A 13,574-nucleotide genomic window follows, 5' to 3' on the forward strand; every position below is an offset into this window, starting at 1 on the left:
AGTCACTCTCAACCAGCCTTCTTTTCAAAGTTTCTAGGTCCACATTTCAAAGCATTTCAAAATGGCTTTGTCTCCTGCACCAATCTCCCTCATTCTCATGGCTCTGTATTTTTAGAAGAATCTATTCCACTCTGACAAATCAATAGACACGGAATTCATCTTTTCCAGCCACAATTTGCAGGGCCTGTCTTTGTGGGTGACTACAGTTCCACATCCTTTAGAAATAGAAAGAGGCAAAGATCCAAACATTTGATAGGAAATATTTGTAGTACTTAGTGTTTGTTTTTAAGGAATGTCACTTACAGATTGCTCTTTGAAATGCTGAGATGTCAGAGCAGCATTCAGATCCCCACTTCCACAGAGCTGTCAAGAAGAAGAAGAAGAAAAAGAATAACAACCCTGCTTTAAAAAAGAAAAAGAATATACACTCACAAGGATACCCTTTATCAGGTCTTTCCCTTTGAAGCTTCCATTTGCATACCCAGTTTCAGATGTGCGGGGTGCCTTCCAGAGCATGTGGTGAGTCTTGCCAGTAAAAGGCTGACTCACTGGAGTCCATGAGGCTGCAGCCTCTGCCCTCTTAGTCACTGATCAGCGTGTAGATAAGGCTGATTCTACTCTCCTGTGGGGCGGCCAGCACATCTGTAGTTCACGCAAGTCATCATCGTGCCAGCAGCTTTGTCCCAGGGGAGGACCAAGGGCCATCCTGCCAGGTCCCTCCATCCAGGACCTGCCTGGACCCCGGCCATAAAGGAGAAAAGGGTAGAACAGGTACCAGAGACCTGAGCTCATCAGTCAGGTAGGACCCATTTCAAATATGGTCACAAAGACCTTCCTCCAACCATAACCTCATGAACAAGAACCAATAAGGAAATGCAGATTCTCTACAAACGATCTCAGATGGGGAGGTGTATTTATATTTCCCAATTTAAATACACCTCCAGTAACCAGGAAATGATGCCACGGGGCAATGAAGTGAGTATGGCTCAGCAGTAAGCATGGGACGCTGGAGACATCTGCACTCTTATCAGGGTTTTATACACACATGTGAGGTCCCCAGGAGCTCTGGGATTTTATGAAGGTTCTGGGCTCGATGTGAGACTAGATGCCTACATGAAAAGGCACAGACAGTTGAAGTGAAATGAACAAAAGGCCTCCTAGCACTTGAGGTGTGTGCCCATTTGTTGGACCCATTAGCTGGGGCTCATTTCCTGTGGGAAAACATGAGATTTCTCCCTCCAAACAAGACTGAGTAATTCTGAAGTTGTGGGTAAACTGAGACCCAGGCAGCAGTCCTGCAGAGATTGCTCAGATGACCCTGAAGCTCTGCAGGAGTGAAGGTGGGGACCAGATGCACTGTGGTCACTGATCCTTGGCACAGCAGGCTCAATTCAGAGAGCCTGCCTGGATGGAAGGCAGACTGGCTCCAGGACACTGCCTCTCTCTCTCTCTCGAGTGGAGCTTAGGCAAACAGAACCTGGATTCTAGAGCAAAAGGGCATTTCTTCAGATGCTACAAGGGCCACAAACAAGCAGGGGCTTTCTGGTCCACCCCCTGTACGTGCACTGATACCACAAAAGGCTACAGCAACGAGCCCTGATCGCAAGCCATGTGGAAACAGCAACGAGCCCTGATCGCAAGCCACGTGGAGCCTCATAAGCCCTCACCAGCGAGCACAGGGGTGCTCCTATAGATGTCTGCACCTGAGCTTCTCCCATCACACCTGCCTCTTTCTCCCAGTCTTAGTCAAATGTCCCTCAACTGTGAATACATTTCATTCAGGACCCAGGGTGATGGCAAGCACTTGGACCTTGCTCTAAGGACCCCAGCACTTCAGTCACGGGAAGGCCCAGCTGTGGAAGGACCACGATCACCCATCTCTCCCAGTGTGGGCTTGATCCCAGTAGCAGACAAGGAAGGAAGCAGCCGGGCCTCCAGCCACCTCTTGTCTGGTTGGTGAACACCTACTTGTGTTACACGTAAAATGACACCCAGGACAGCGAGACAGGACAGCCTGCGGGCTGCTTTATGAGGACGATCAATATTTCAAACTCAAATCTCTCAAGTTCAGAGGATGTCTCCTCATGCCTTTTACACTACGGCACTCCCCCACGGTCATCTCCTAGAAGCTCAGCAATTCCTCCTCTCCATGATCTGGAAAACCAAAAATGGCTGGACCGGGTCTTCATGCGCCGAATCAACAAGTAACATCTGCTGTGTGGCCACCCTGTTAGCGTCTCCAGTTTCGTGAAACAAATCAACACCCCACTGAATCAATCCTATTTGAAGGCAGTTCTGCAAAACCACTGGTGCTGGGATCAGAATTCCTGTTTAGAGTGAGTGGTTATGAACTCAGTAACAGGAGGCCCACTATCTTCCACGACCAAACAGGAGAGAGAATGTTCCCTAAGAAGCATCATTCCTCAACCAGCACACCTACACACTCTCCCAAGAGAGGCCTCCCTGCACTTAATGATAACTGATGAAGTGACAACTAATGATAACGCTCATGAAGTGACAAATGAGCCCACATCACCACCATCGTTTACTTGCTATCAGAAACGATCATGGGGCTTTCCTTCAAATTCACGGTAAGTCTTCCGCTTAGAATAACATGGAAATTAAATGTGAAGAATGACATTAATTCAACATGATGGCTGGTTTTACTCACAGAAAAGTCACAGAACTTAAAGTTATGGTTCCCATGGCCCCTGTAACTGTCACCCGTTGTATATACACACCAAGGAAGGAAAGTGATCACTATAAAGAAGACAGGAAAAGCCTGCAGAAGCAAAGGAGGACCAGGTTACAGCCACTGGGGGACACATAACTGAACATTTCCTTACGTTCTGCACGGAGCCAAAGGATTTTTCATTGAGTAAAACTGCATTATTTTCAGCTTTTTTTGTAAACCAACTAACAAATTGGTAACTTTTTCATTAAAAAATTACAATGAGTATTTTTCTTGTAGGAATACTTGGTATCTGCCATCTTGAGATTTCTGTTGTTGTTCTCAGCAAGCATAATCAAGCAGTCTAATTTTTATTTTTAAATTTTACCTTAAAAAAGTTAACACATAGTGAAACTGGCTTCTCACATGTGTGTATAGTATGATGACATTTTAATACATGTATATATTTGTGTAACTACCACCAGTATTAGGACCCAGAACTGCTGCTGCTGCTGCTAAGTCGCTTCAGTCGTGTCCGACTCTGTGCGACCCCATAGACGACAGCCCACCAGGCTCCCCCGTCCCTGGGATTCTCCAGGCAAGAACACTGGAGTGGGATGCCACTTCCTTCTCCAATGCATGAAAATGAAAAGTGAAAATGAACTTTCTCAGTCGTGTCAGACTCTTCGCGACCCCATGGACTGCAGCCCACCAGGCTCTTCCATCCATGGGATTTTCCCAGCAAGAGTACTGGAGTGGGTTCCCCCCCCAAAAAATCCTGCATGTGATCCCACTGTGGTCTAGTCGTTTCCTCTCCCTACTCCATGGCAGTAAATGACCTGTTCTTATCCTATAGCTTCACCTTTTTTCAGAATATCATATGTATGCGAACTTTTGACACTGGCTAACACCAAAACCTGTATGCAGGTCAAGAAGCAACAGTTACAACAGGACATGGAACAACAGACTGGTTCCAAATAGGAAAAGGAGTGCATCAAGGCTGTATATTGTCACCCTGCTGATTTAACTTATAAGCAGAGTACATCATGAGAAATGCTGGAAGAAGCACAAGCTGGCATCAAGATTGCCGGGAGAAATATCAATAACCTCACATATGCAGATGACACCACCCTTATGGCAGAAAGTGAAGAGGAACTAAAAAGCCTCTGGATGAAAGTGAAAGTGGAGAGTGAAAAAGTTGGCTTAAAGCTCAACATTCAGAAAACAAAGATCATGGCATCCAGTCCCATTACTTCATGGCAAATAGATGGGGAAACAGTGGAAACAGTGGCTGACTTTGTTTTTCTGGGCTCCAAAATCACTGCAGATGGTGACTGTAGCCATGATATTAAAAGATGCTTACTTCTTGGAAGGAAAGTTATAACCAACCTAGACAGGTTATATAATAACATATAATATGGTTAATAATAACCATATTAAAAAGCAGAGACATTACTTTGCCAACAAAGGTCCGTCTAGTCAAGGCTATGGTTTTTCCAGTAGTCACGTATGGATGTGAGAGTTGGACTATAAAGAAAGCTGAGGGCAGAAGAATCGATGCTTTTGAACCGTGGTGTTGGAGAAGACTTTTCAGCATCCCTTGGACTGCAAGGAGGTCCAGCCAGTCCATCCTAAAGGAGATCAGTCCTGGGTATTCATTGGAAGGACTGATGTTGAAGCTGAAGCTCCAATACTTTGGCCACCTGATGCGAAGAGCTGACTCATTTGAAAAGACCATGATGCTGGGAAAGATTGAAGGCAGGAGGAGAAGGGATGGCAGAGGATGAGATGGTTGGATGGCATCACCGACTCAATCAACATGGGTTTCGGTAAACTCCGGGAGTTGGTGATGGACAGGGAGGCCTGGCATGCTGCAGTTCATGGGGTCGCAAAGAGTTGGACACGACTGAGCAACTGAACGGAACTAAACATTTTTCACTCAGCAGAGTGCCTCTGAAATCCATTCAAACTGGCAATTTTTTAAATTGCTGAATGGTATTCCACAATTATGAGTGTACTATAGTTTCGGAGAAGGCAATGGCACCCCACTCCGGTACTCTTGCCTGGAAAATCCCAGGGACAGGGGAGCCTGTTGGGCTGCCATCTATGGGGCCTCACAGAGTCGGACACGGCTGAAGCAACTTAGCAGCAGCAGCAGCATGGTTTGTTTATCCATTAAGCACTGGTTTTAACCATTTTAAACAAATGTTTCCAAGGGCATACTCAGGAAAAGACAAATAATCTTGAGTATCATTAGTGATGAAAAGTCTTCATATGATAAAGCTCTCTAATTATATACAACATCCAGAAACTCAGCACTAACATGTTGGCAGAAGGCCAGTCATCCCTCACACAACTCTCCCTGTCACCTTTCTGGTAAATGGGATTTGTGTGTGTTTGCATGTGTGTGTGAGTACGCGTATGTTTTCTTTTTTTTAATGACAGCAAATTTACATCAATATTTCCATTTTATCTTGCTTTAAGGTATAATTTATGGAAAAGTAAAACTTACAAAACTGCATATAAAACTTATTAAAATGAGAAGATATTCTCATGGATGGGTCAATTGTTTAAAAAAGGAAAAGAAAATCTCCAGTCACCAAGGATCTTAAGAGAAAGACACGGATGTGAAAAAAACGACATTTTCTTTTGTTTACACTATGTGTGATCTTGTACAAATATCACTTCCCATGTGGCTGTCTGAAGGATCTTACCACGACGAATACACAGGAAGTCTAATAATAAGCAAAGTAAACAATTTGACTGTTTAAAACTTTAGTGGAAGAAGATGTAAACCCACATGCAGGAAAGCTAAGTAAGAGTAACAAGTTGGCTGAGAAGGTCACTTGGATGGTCTCTGGGAAATACTCTATCCAAGGACATGAGCATGGCAAATGATATATATAATACATATGGAATTAATCACTTAACCCACATCTATTATTGGGTGGGCCAAAAAGTTTTCCATAGGATATAACGGGAGGGAGGGGACATAGGAATACCTATGGCTGAACCAAGTTGATGTATGGCAAAAACCGACACAACTTTGTAATTATCCTTCAATTAAAAATAAATAAAGGAAGAAAAAAAGATGTGATGGAAAAACACAAACGACCTTTTGGGCCAAGCCACCATTAAGACTGTGAGTACTCAGGAAGAGTATAGTCACAGACACAAATACCTACAGGGAAAGGAAGGAGCAAGAAGGGCAGAAGGCAGATGACTAGACAGACCATTACGTGATGCTTGAAAACAGTGACGGAATTCAAACAACTCAGGTGGCAGTCAGAGGTCACAGTCAGAATGCCTGTTCAGAAAAATTCACATCTACCAAATGGCTAAGTCTATGTGGATGCAATTTTCATGTAACTTTTTAGGAGGCTATTGATCATACAATCATGGTATACACATTTATTTTCCCCCACTCCCAAAATTATTTAAAATATTATCTAATACACAAAATATAAGTATGTGCATCTGTGTGAATATTCACTGCCTATACCAGCAAATTAAGGCCCAACAGTTGTCTTTATAAAGTTTAAACACTGAAGCACAGCCCCACCTATCTATTTGTGTATTGCCTATGTATATATTTATATACTTTCTATGGCTAATTTCATGCTACAATACCAGGGTTGAGTAGTTGCGACACAGCAAGAGCTATGGTTCACAAAGCTGTACCTATGTATTTTTACCTGGCCCTTTACAGAAAAAGTCTGCCAACCTTGGTATAGGGAACTTCTCTTACCACATTCAGTAACATGTGCCCACTGACCTTCCCTAACCATTTTCAAGACTGCTAGCAGTAAGTACTTTAAAAATAACAGTGGTCCCCTCTTTACTCTAGCTGCTGCTGCTGCTGCTAAGTCGCTTCAGTCGTGTCCGACTCTGTGCGACCCCATAGACGGCAGCGCACCAGGATCCTCCATCCCTGGGATTCTGGCTAGCGCTTCATTATCAACAAATACACGCTTCTGTTAACTTCTTAAAAGAAGTCCATGGGCTGTCATTAGTGATTCACCAATTTACAAATTGAGAGCCAGAGCTAAGAGGCTAGATGGTTGCCAAAGAGAAGCAGAGAGGTTAATCAGCCCTTCACCTGGTATCTGCTCTTCACTGCACACAACTGCGCCCAGAACCAGGAGAATCTCAAAGCAGAACCTTCACATGACGTGCACAACAGTCAGCTCTGACCAGTAGTAGACAAACCCCTGGAGCCACAAACACCTAAGTCTGAATCCCACTTCTGCTACATCCTGGCTTTGTGGCCTTGAAAAGTCCACTTAACATTCACGGCCACAGGAGCATCTCTCAAACGGGCAAAAAAAATCTATCACCATTACAGGCTGTGAGGAGAAAAATTCATTCCTTCAAAGATACCTACCCAAGTTCCTTCTTTGGACCAGTCACTGTACAAGGATCTCTGTATAAAGAGTGAGCCCAAAAAGTGTGGCCCAGTGAGACGACATTTACACAGCACTCAGCAGAGTTCCTTCCACAGAACCTCTCGAGGTGCTATTAAATCGGTGTTGCCATTCTATTATTTTTTATTACTATGAAGACAGTGGAGGTGTTTGGGAAGACTGAAGAAAACAACTCAATGAAGGTGGTCAGTAACCCAAGTCCACCCCTTCAGTCTGACCATCCCTTCCCCACCGACACTCTTATGATGGCAGATAGACCATCAAGGTAGGGCTTCCAAAGTGGTGCAGCGATGGAGAATCCGCCTGCAACGCAGAAGATGTAGGAGATGTGGGTTTGATCCCTGGGTCAGGAAGACCCCCTGGAGGAGGAAATAGCAACCCACTCTAGTATGCTTTGGCTCCGTCACTTCATTCTTTCTGGAGTTATTTCTCCACTGATCTCCAGGAGCATATTGGGCACCTACTGACCTGGGGGAGTTCATCTTTCAGTGTCCTATCTTTTTGCCTTCTCATACTATTCCTGGAGTTCTCAAGGCAAGAATACTGAAGTGGTTTGCCTTTCCCTTCTCCAGTGGTCCACGTTTTGTCAGAGCTTTCCACCATGACTCGTCCTTCTTGGGTGGCCCTATGGGCATGGTTCATAGTTCCGTTGAGTTAGACAAGGCTGTGGTCCATGTGATCAGATTGGTTAGTTTCCTGTGACCGTACTTTGCAGTCTGTCTGCCCTCTGATGGAGAAAAATAAGAGGCTTACAGAAGCTTCCTGATGGGAGAGACTGACTGAGGGGAAAACTGGGTCTTGTTCCAATGGGCAAGGCCATCCTCAGTAAAACTTTAATCCAATTTTCTGTTGATGAGTGAGGCTGTGTTCCCTCCCTGTTATTTAGGAGGGGACAAACTGGTGGAGGTAATGAAGATGATGGTGATCTCCTTCAAAAGGCATGCACGGCTACGCTCAGTGCCCCCAGCCCTGCAGCAGGCCGCCACCGGTCCACACCTCTGCTGGAGGCTCCTGGACACTCACGGGCAAGTCTGGGTCAGTCTCTTGTGGGATCACTGCTCCTTTCTCCTGGGTCCCAGTGCACACAAATTCCTGCAAGGAGATCCAACCAATCCATCCTAAAGGAAATCAGACCTGAATGTTCATTGGAAGGACTGATGCTGAAGCTGAAACTCCAATACTTCGGCCAGCTGATGCGAAGAACTGACTCATCTGAAAAGACCCTGATGCTGGGAAAAATTTAAGGCAAGAGGAGAAGGGGATGACAGAGGATGAGACAGTTGGATGGCGTCACCTACTCAATGGACACAAGTTTGAGTAAACCCCGGGAGTTGGTGATGGACAGGGAGGCCTGGCATGGTGCAGTTCATGGGGTCGCAGAAAGTCAGACACGACTGAACGACTGAACTGAACCAGTATGCTTTCCTGGACAATCCCATGGACAGAGGAGCCTGGCGGGCTGCAGTTCACAGGATCACAAAGAGTCAGACACGACGTAGCTACTAACACACACATACATACACAATCAGGGCAGATCTTAGGATGGAGCTGTCTTCCCCTCTTCTCTCAGCTTATTAACTTGAACCTGCTTCCTCCACAACTCCAATCTGAGGCAAACTCACTTATTGCTATTCCCAGTGTCCACAGCAGGTATAGCAAGCTTCACTTCATGCTATTGATCCATCTTGCCCTGCCTGTGAGCAAACACAGATCCCAGCCCACAGGGTACCTTTGCATCTACTCATCCAGCATCCCAGGTGGTTGCTATGGTAGCAGAGTTATCTGGCAGGATGGGAAAGCCCCTGTGCTACAGCCTCAGAAGTAACTCTGACACCTCCCACCATCCTCTCCAGTCACACAGCTTCCGTGCTGTCTCTGACATACACCAGGCACACTCCTACCTCCCTGGAATCTGTATGCTGTCTCTTCTGTATTTCAGGAATGCTTTTCTCCCGAAACGTGTACAACGTGCTTTCTCACCTCCTCTAGATCTTGTATACATGTTTTCTTCTCAGAAGAGGTATTTCCTGACCACTGTGTTCAAAATGTCACACCTCCATCTCAGCGTTCCTAAATGCTTCCTCTGCTTTATTTTTCTCCATCCAATCTCTCACCTTTTGAATATATCTGAAGCCCACCACCATCTAGAATAGGATCTCCTGGAGGAAATACACTGTGGTCTGCTTTGTCGACCACTGTATTCCCAGTGTCTCAGGGCAGGATCAGCACATAGCAGGTATGGGAAGAAGGGAGGGAAAAAGAAAAATGCGAACAATTCCATGAAGGACCCTGGGACACGGTTTACATGCTTGTCTCACTGACATCATGTATGTTCAGCAATGATTTCTGACATAAAACCAAAATAGTAAAGAACACGCAACTGAATAGTAACAGTAATAGCAACTGAAGTGTCGAGAAACCGACGCCCTTGTTTAATTCGGCAAGCTGTCGGTTGTTTCCTCTCTGTGGTTTGTCATCTTGCTTCTCTGTGGTCACTAAACTGAAGCTCTGTGGTTGCCAAGCAGAGTTTCTGGAACTATCCCAATAAGGTACTCCTCTAAACCACTCAACTCGTCCACATAAGCTTGCACCAAAGTGAGATGTTTAAAACTCCAACTGTCAGAGTGTTAGGGAAGGAGGGACCCCATTGTGGGGTGACATCGATGGTGGGGCAGGGATGGTATTAATCCTCCATTCAGGATTACTGGCTACAGACCATGATAATAAGCCATTCCATCACTGTAACTGAAAGGGGGATTTAAAAGGGCACAGTGGACACTGAAAAACAAATACCTTCCTTTGATGATCAACTCTTTCTAGATCACCAGCTCTGAGTTCTTCTGAACTGCAGGTCTACATTTCTCTAAATCCCTGATACATACAGAGTTTGGCACACGGGCTTTAGATTCAAACAATCCTCAATTTAGTTCCTGGCTCTGACACTTACTAGCTGGATATTAGGCAAGTCTTTCAACCTCTTTGGCCCTTGACTTCATGCTGAAAACATAATGATAAAAATAATAACAGTAATAAATACAACCATAATCTTAGCAGCGAGTCCTCATTGGGCGCTTGCGATTGCCACGTACTGGGCTATGAGCTAATTCTATTTTTCTAGTGTCATAAACAACAACCTTAACTACCTGGATTTATTCGCCACCTATCTGAGTCTTAACCTCAAAATGCATCCGCTTCAGGCCTTTCCGGCCACATACTCGGAGCAATCTCTCTGCTCCCCTTTCACCTCAAATGGCTTGTTATCTCACACTGTCTAGAGATTGCCTCAGAGTGCTGGTCACTGTTTCCAGTAATTGGGTCTCGTCTCAACTCCATCATCAACACCAAGGACAAGAACCAAAGGTGACTCTGTATTTTCTAAATTCTTAACCACAAAAAAGTACCTTGTAAAATATCTTCTGGGGGGAATGCTGATAGGAGAAAGAAGCAAAAAAAAAAAAAAAAACAGCAAGATAGAAGAAAAAATAAATGACTCTCCCTTTGAGTCTCCCTAATTTTATCTTCTTCATATAAGAGGAGACATTTGGGAATGCCTTCAAAACACACCTGGGGCTTCCCTGGTGGCTCAGAGGATAAAGCATCTGCCTGCAATGCAGGAGACCCGGGTTCGATCCCTGGGTTGGGAAGATCCCCTGGAGAAGGAAATGGCAACCCACTCCAATACTCTTGCCTGGAAAATCCCATGGACAGAGGAGCCTGGTGGGCTATAGTCCACAGGGTCGCAAAGATTTGGACACGACTGAGCGATTTCACTTTCTTTCACTTTCAAAACTCATCTACCCACTCAAGGTCTCCATGGATCAGCATTTCTCCCAAGCAAACTGAATTTCTATGCACCCCACCCCCACCAGCACACAGCAGTCAACTTCAGACACAAAGTGAATCAATATATTTTACATAAGTTAGGTTTGCAGAAAGACTGGGGAAAAAACGGAAGAAGACATTATCTCTGCTCTTCCAGGCTAACAAGAGAGGCTGACTTCTACACTGCTGGCCAAACACACAGTGGTGGTGGTTGTGTGGGGCAACAGCATGAGATGCCCTTTTAGCCCCAAGTCATGGTGCTGAGAGCAACGGGAAAGAGTGTCATCCATCAGAGGGGGTACATACATAGTCACATACAGGAGGCGATCTGGTTGCCAGGCAACCGTGATAGGCTATCACCTTGAATGAAAAAATCACAACTAATAAAACGTCAGTCATAAAAAGGGACAAGTCTCACATGGAAGTGTCGCAAAATGACCTGCCCATTTGAACCCTATAGATAGGAGAGGAAGCCTATCCCCTAGGACATTAAGAATCTCGGCTTCATTAGCAAGTGAGACAAATCCCAGTGCAGGCCTCAGACCACGGATGTTCCATCCCTCACCCCCTTGGGAAATTAACCCTGAATATTCATTGGAAGGACTGATGCTGAAACTGAAGCTCCAATACTTTGGCCACCTGATGGGAAAAGCTGACTCATTTGAATAGACCCTGATACTGGGAAAGATTGAAAGCAGGAAGAGAAGGGGACAACAGAGGCTGAGATAGTTGTATGCCATCACTGACTGAATGGCCATGAGTTTGCGCAAACTCTGGGAGATAGTGAAGGACAGGGAAGCCTGGCATGCTGCAGTCCATGGGGTTGCAAAGAGTCAGACATGACTGAGCGGTTGAACAACAACAACAATCCTTGTCTCAGATCTGGTTTATCTGATTCTTCTAATGTGTAGCAGACAGCATTCTATTGCTTTTATAAAATGGGTGGGAAATGAGGAAAGTATGGGTTGGCATGTGACATACCCAGTGTACAACAAAATTAACAATTGCCGGTATCCTTGGTGTAGCTTATTTCATGGGTAGCTTTCCCAAGGGGGTGAGGGATGGAACAGAAAGCATCAATTCTCCAGTGCTCAGCTTTCTGCACAGTCCAACTCTCACATCCATACATGACCACTGGAAAAACCATAGCCTTGACTATATGGACCTCTGTAGGCAATGTCTTTGCTTCTTAATATGCTATCGAGGTTTGTCATTGCTTTTCTTCCAAGAAGCAAGTGTCTTTTAATTCCATGGCTGCAGTCACCATCCACAGTGATTCTGGAATCCAAGAACATAAAGTCTGTCACTGTTTTCATTCTTACCCCATCTATGTGGCATGAAGTAATGAAACCCAATGCCATGATCTTCATTTTTTAAATGTTGAATTTTAATCCAGCTTCTTCACTCTCCTCTTTCATCTTCATCAAGAGGCTCTTTAATTCCTCTTAATTTCTGCCATAAGGGTGGTGTTATCTGTATATCTGAGGTTACTGATATTCCTCCCACAATCTTGATCCCAGCTTGTGCTTCATCCAGCCCAGCATTTCACATGATGTACTCTGCTTGTAAGTTAAATAAGCAGGGTGACAATATACAGCCTTGATGCACCCCTCTTCCCAATTTGGAACCAATCTGTTGTTCCATGTCCAATTCTAACTGTTGCTCCTGGACCTGCATGCATGTTTCTCAGGAGCAAGGTAAGGCGGTCTGGTATTCCCATCTCTTTAAGAATTTTCTATAGTTTGTTGTGGTCTACACGGTCAAAGGCATTAGCCTAGTCAATGAAGAAAAAGTAGATGTTTTTCTGGAATTTGCTAGCTTTTTCTATGATCCAGTGGATTTTGGCAATTTGATCTTTGGTTCATCTGCCTTTTCTAAATCCAGCCTGTACATCTGGAAGTTCTTGGTTCACATACTGTTGAAGCCTAGCTTGAAGGATTTTGAGCACTACTTTCTTTTCTTTTTTTTTTTAGTTTTTTATTTTTTTAATTTTAAAATCTTTAATTCTTACATGCGTTCCTAGCGTGTGAGATGAGTGCAATTGTGCGGTAGTTTGAACATTCCTTGGGATTGCCCTTCTTTGGGACTGGGATGAAAACTGACCTTTTCCAGTCCTGTGGCTACTGCTGAGTTTTCCAAATTTGCTGGCATATTGAGTGCAGCACTTTCACAGCATCATCTCTTAGGATTTGAAATCACTTAGCTGGAATTCTAACACCTCCACTAGCTTTGTTCAAAGTGGTATTTCCTAAGGCCCACTTGACTTCACATTTCAGGACGCGGCTCTAGGTGAGTGGTCACACCATCACGGTTATCCGGGTCATTAAGATCTTTACTGTATAGTTCTGTGTATTCTTGACACCTCTTCTTAATATTTTCTGTTAGGGCCATAGCGTTTCTGTCCTCTATTGTGCCCATCTTTGCATGAAATGTTCCCTCACAGATCACATGACTTCAGCAGGACTCCCATTCATTTAAAAAATATGTAAGGGCAGACTTGTGGTTGCCAAGGGTAAGTGGGTGGGGAAGGGAAGGAATGGGAGGTTGTAGGCAGGAGATGCAAGCTTTTATATATAGAATGGACCAAAACAAGGTCCAACTGTATGGCACAAAGAGCTGTATTCAATATCCTGTAACAAATCATAATGGAAAAGAGT

General features: G+C 44.6%; 1 protein-coding gene across 23 annotated transcripts in view; it reads right to left on the minus strand.

The window, feature by feature from the left end:
• Positions 1-13,574, minus strand: part of MCTP2 (multiple C2 and transmembrane domain containing 2) — a 270,449-nt gene that overhangs the window by 185,777 nt on the left and 71,098 nt on the right. For 18 of the 23 annotated variants that reach the window (XR_011250196.1, XR_011250197.1, XR_011250198.1 and 15 more), the window contains one exon: positions 304-363. The exons of the other annotated variants lie outside the window; for them this stretch is intronic. Coding sequence is in view for 11 of the 18 variants with exons in the window: in XM_069558923.1 (XP_069415024.1) it covers positions 304-363 (60 nt within the window). In the remaining 7 variants the exon portion in view is untranslated. The remainder of the gene's footprint in view (positions 1-303; positions 364-13,574) is intronic. 23 annotated transcript variants of the gene reach the window in all.

This window comes from Ovis canadensis, chromosome 18 (genome assembly GCF_042477335.2).
Source record: "Ovis canadensis isolate MfBH-ARS-UI-01 breed Bighorn chromosome 18, ARS-UI_OviCan_v2, whole genome shotgun sequence".
NCBI classification, from domain to species: domain Eukaryota; kingdom Metazoa; phylum Chordata; class Mammalia; order Artiodactyla; family Bovidae; genus Ovis; species Ovis canadensis.